Consider the following 3915-nt stretch of genomic DNA (forward strand, 5'->3'; position numbering starts at 1 on the left):
GAGACTCGCCGCTTGGATCCCAGCGTTGGCATATGTGTGATTCCTTTGAGCACCATCATTAAATCCAATAAACACATCAGAATAACACTATTGATACCATACGGTCGTGAGCAAAACTTGGCATGAACCATGCATCTTAACGAATTAATAAACGCATCAGCGAAATACACTAAATGGGCCATACAGTCATGAGCGAAAATATATTGATCCAATCGTACATGATCGTACAAAATTAGGCGAGATACAGCTTCCAACCGTACAAACATAAGCAAAATAGAGTATTGACACCATAAAACGGTGAGTATAGCGTAGTATCGACCAAGAGGGCAAGGAACGCATGCTACGCACATGATAGGTTCTGCTTTCGTCCCACAACAGGCCCGTTACCAGTAGTACGGCACCGCGCATGTGTATACACATACGAATGTAGAGTTTACATACTATCCATGAGAGTAGAGCGATGGCTTGCTCCCGAGGGGAGGCAAGTAGACTATCGGATAGACCTCGAGGGAGACCTCATGCTGTACAAGCATTGGCTTCCTATTTACAACACCCAGTCACGTGCCCTAGGCATGTTCACACATGCTATACACCCGACTAATCCCTCCCCGATACGCCGGAGTACTCGCCACCAGCGACACCACATACACTCCGGTTGTGTATCCATGCCAGTACATTCAAAGGAAGATGTACATATCACTGTATTGGGCTCTCACAGACCACAGATTTGGCTATTGGTGGCATCGCGAATGCACACTAGCTCGTGGCAATATTTGCACGACCCCAGACCCCACATCACATTCAATACCGTCCTTCTGCGTATTTGAAGCGACATACCTTCTACTGGTGGTAAGAGAGATACACACACAAACTCGTAGAACAATTCCAATAGCATTCAATACAGCCTTTCCACGTGTCTGAAGGGGCATACCTTGTACTTTCGGATGTTTCGGATTACGGTAGTCCACGAGGTGGTTGGTCCCCCTGGCTAGGTCGAGGCTGTCGCCACTATCCTCCCGCCCACTGCCTCGTCTGTGACTGTGGTGATTACCCTCAGATCGATACCTCTCAGCCTGTGTGTAGTTGTGCGCCGGCCAGCTTTGGTACCCCATATCCCCTCCCACACGCTCGACCTCCGTGGCATTGTTTATGTCGCCGTAGTAGCCCTGGACTCCATTCTCGATCGTATTCGCGTAGTCCGCCTCCCCTCCCTCCCGCCGCCTATTGTCCATCAGGTAGGTATTTCTGGGATTATAGGTGCGTGATCTAGGTGCCGCAATCTGCGGGTGTGTTGGTGCCACAGGTCCCCGTGCTTGAGCCCCTCTGTAGGCGTGTCCGTATCCCACCGCTTTCCTGGTTAACTGTCCACTCTGCGACTGCACCGACGCAAACGAGCGGTCGCTGCCGCTCCCACTGCCGTTGCTATTGTGGTTATGGTACACCTCTGTGTGCTGTGTGTTATTATGTGTGGTATCACCCAGCTCAAACGTGCTCTCCCGCGCCTTAGTCCTCGCACTGCGGCGCATCCGTGCCTGTACCTGCTCATCCACCTGTGCCTGTGACTGGTCGTATCTGCGTGCATGCGCTTCGTCCTCTTCGGCTGCCCGGGCTTCCGCGTGCACGTGTGCGTGTGTGTGGTGTCGTTGGTCACTCGCGTATGTGCTGTATGATGGTGGGTAGTCCTTGGCGTGTCGCGGATTGTAGCGGTAGCTCTCGTGATCGGCATCGATGTCTGTGCCATCGTCGTCGTAGATGCCTACGCCGTCCGAGTTTTCTGTGCGAGTTAAGGCATGTGGGTAAGGATGGCAACAGAAATTTCTGGCCCTACTTTGATATTAAGGGAATCAACGAGCGTCTTTGTTGGACTGTTTGTTACGTTATGGTATGTAAAGTTTGACAGCCATCACACAGCCTCCGCACCACCATACAAACGAGTTATGTAGAGACTAGTCCGCATTCCACATATTATTTGAATACATTCCTGTAAATTTCGGTACAATTAAACGTTACGTACCTGCATAGTATCTCTGAGGGGATCCGTTGTTCCCGGCACTGTCACTTCCCGGAGACATGACCTGGTTCAGCTCGTGGTAGAGTTGACTATTCGACGGGGACAGTCCTGTGAGTAAGTTGGTTATGCTTAAGTACGCGTACATTTATTGGGCGTATGCAATACACTGGTACGGATATAATAGAATGTAGGACATATCCTTGTATGTGACGGGTCTGTAGCACGAACCAGATTAATATATGCTCGACAGATGCAATATAGCAACACCTGAAGGTACAACCAATGCACCCACTAAATCGAGACTACAAATATAAACGTATGCTGAATGAACGCGTCGACGACTTGTAGTTATGTATGTTTCGTGCTTGGAAAACAACGGCAGAAGGCTTGGTTAGAGATAATATCTTCTGTAAAAAATCGACACCTTGTTAGGCATGCTTGGTGATACATAAATCAGCCGCAACTGCCAGACACTTGAAAGCGATAAACTTTCGATCCTCGCTGCAAAGTGTTAGCATGGCAACAGAGATGTTTGAAGTGGTGACAACGGGTTTGTATCGGTCCGCTATTTTATACTGCAAAGAGCACAAACTGGCAAGCGTACTGATTTGGCTGTCGTCTCATTTGAACCAAACGACGATGCCGTGTGATACCAATTGTAAATTTCAGCGCCAACACTGCGGCTGTGTAGCACTAAACGCTATAGCAGAAGCAGTCTCAAATGCCGTTGCAACTAGTAGACATCAACGGTAGCGCATCAGAAATCAATTGCACTCTTGTATACGATGTGTACTACAACGATCTAAAATACATATACAACGCAGCATGTCTACTACATATACAACGCAGCATGTCTACTGGCCCTATGCAAGTACACTTGTGCACCAGCGAACCTGATGCTTGCGAACTCTGTGGACTGCCGTATCGGCGCCCGTAGCTGCCAGCACCATCTGTGTGGAAAGTGCAATAGAACAACGGTCTGTGATCAGAATGAGCTGTTTGATCTGGAAGGGAAGTGGTACATGATACGCACCCTCCAGTTCGTGTCTCACGCGTGCGCCGGAAATGACATACGTGTGAACGTATACTATTCAACGTTCTCAGTCCAAACCAGATTAAATGCACATGTAATGTTTTACATATGTTAGCACACATACTACTAATCCAAACAGTAATATGCAAATGTAATGATCTACATTAAAACCCCTCAAGTCCTTACCCTGCAAAAGCGGACGACTCCTATACCCAGTATCTCTTGCTAGATGCTGTTCGCCATCAAAAGACTGATTTATCGTGGACTGGCTGGCGTTGTCTGACGGGAGATCCAAAAGCTGTATATGCAAAATAACAATTTCGTATGAAAATCGAAGGATGGCATGCATATATCTATAAATGTATGTAACTAGTAACTACAATTGCGATAGGAAAGCAAAGGTGTCCATGCATATAGCTATAAACGTATCTAAACTGCATATCCAAACATCCTTAGTTTTTAAAGGAGGACTCGCGGTTGCGGAAATGTAGCTGGGACGACACCAACAGATAACGGGGCCCGGCATTCGCCGTGCTCCTTTCAGTAGAGAATGTTTAATAGTAAACAGTATAGTATAGGTGCTAAGTGGCGTAACAGCTTGCTTGTATCCAAGGCAGTACAGACACTGTTTGAGAAGGCACTTTACTAACAACAGAAATGTCAGCAGGCATATCTGAACGAGCCTGCCGAGGAGAATGTTTCGCCCAAGACTGGGATACGCTCGCCTGAATGTACATTATGTGTGAATGTATATTTTCTATCAATTACGTCTGAAGAGAACGTGCATATATATGTATATATATATATACATATATATACAAATATATATTATATTACAAATATATATATATACAAATATATATTATATTGC

The 3915-nt window shown here is 46.7% G+C and overlaps 1 protein-coding gene across 1 annotated transcript in view; it reads right to left on the minus strand.

Moving 5' to 3' along the window:
• Positions 1–731: 731 nt before the first annotated feature.
• The window catches only part of SARC_10578 (hypothetical protein), a gene marked incomplete at both ends in the record, with an annotated part of 4311 nt that continues 1127 nt past the window's right edge, over positions 732–3915 (minus strand). The window contains 4 exons of the mRNA XM_014295374.1: positions 732–1774; positions 2015–2119; positions 2905–2961; positions 3231–3342. Coding sequence (XP_014150849.1) covers positions 732–1774; positions 2015–2119; positions 2905–2961; positions 3231–3342 — 1317 coding nt within the window. The remainder of the gene's footprint in view (positions 1775–2014; positions 2120–2904; positions 2962–3230; positions 3343–3915) is intronic.

Source organism: Sphaeroforma arctica, assembly GCF_001186125.1.
Source record: "Sphaeroforma arctica JP610 unplaced genomic scaffold supercont1.1307, whole genome shotgun sequence".
Classification (NCBI taxonomy): Eukaryota; class Ichthyosporea; order Ichthyophonida; genus Sphaeroforma; species Sphaeroforma arctica.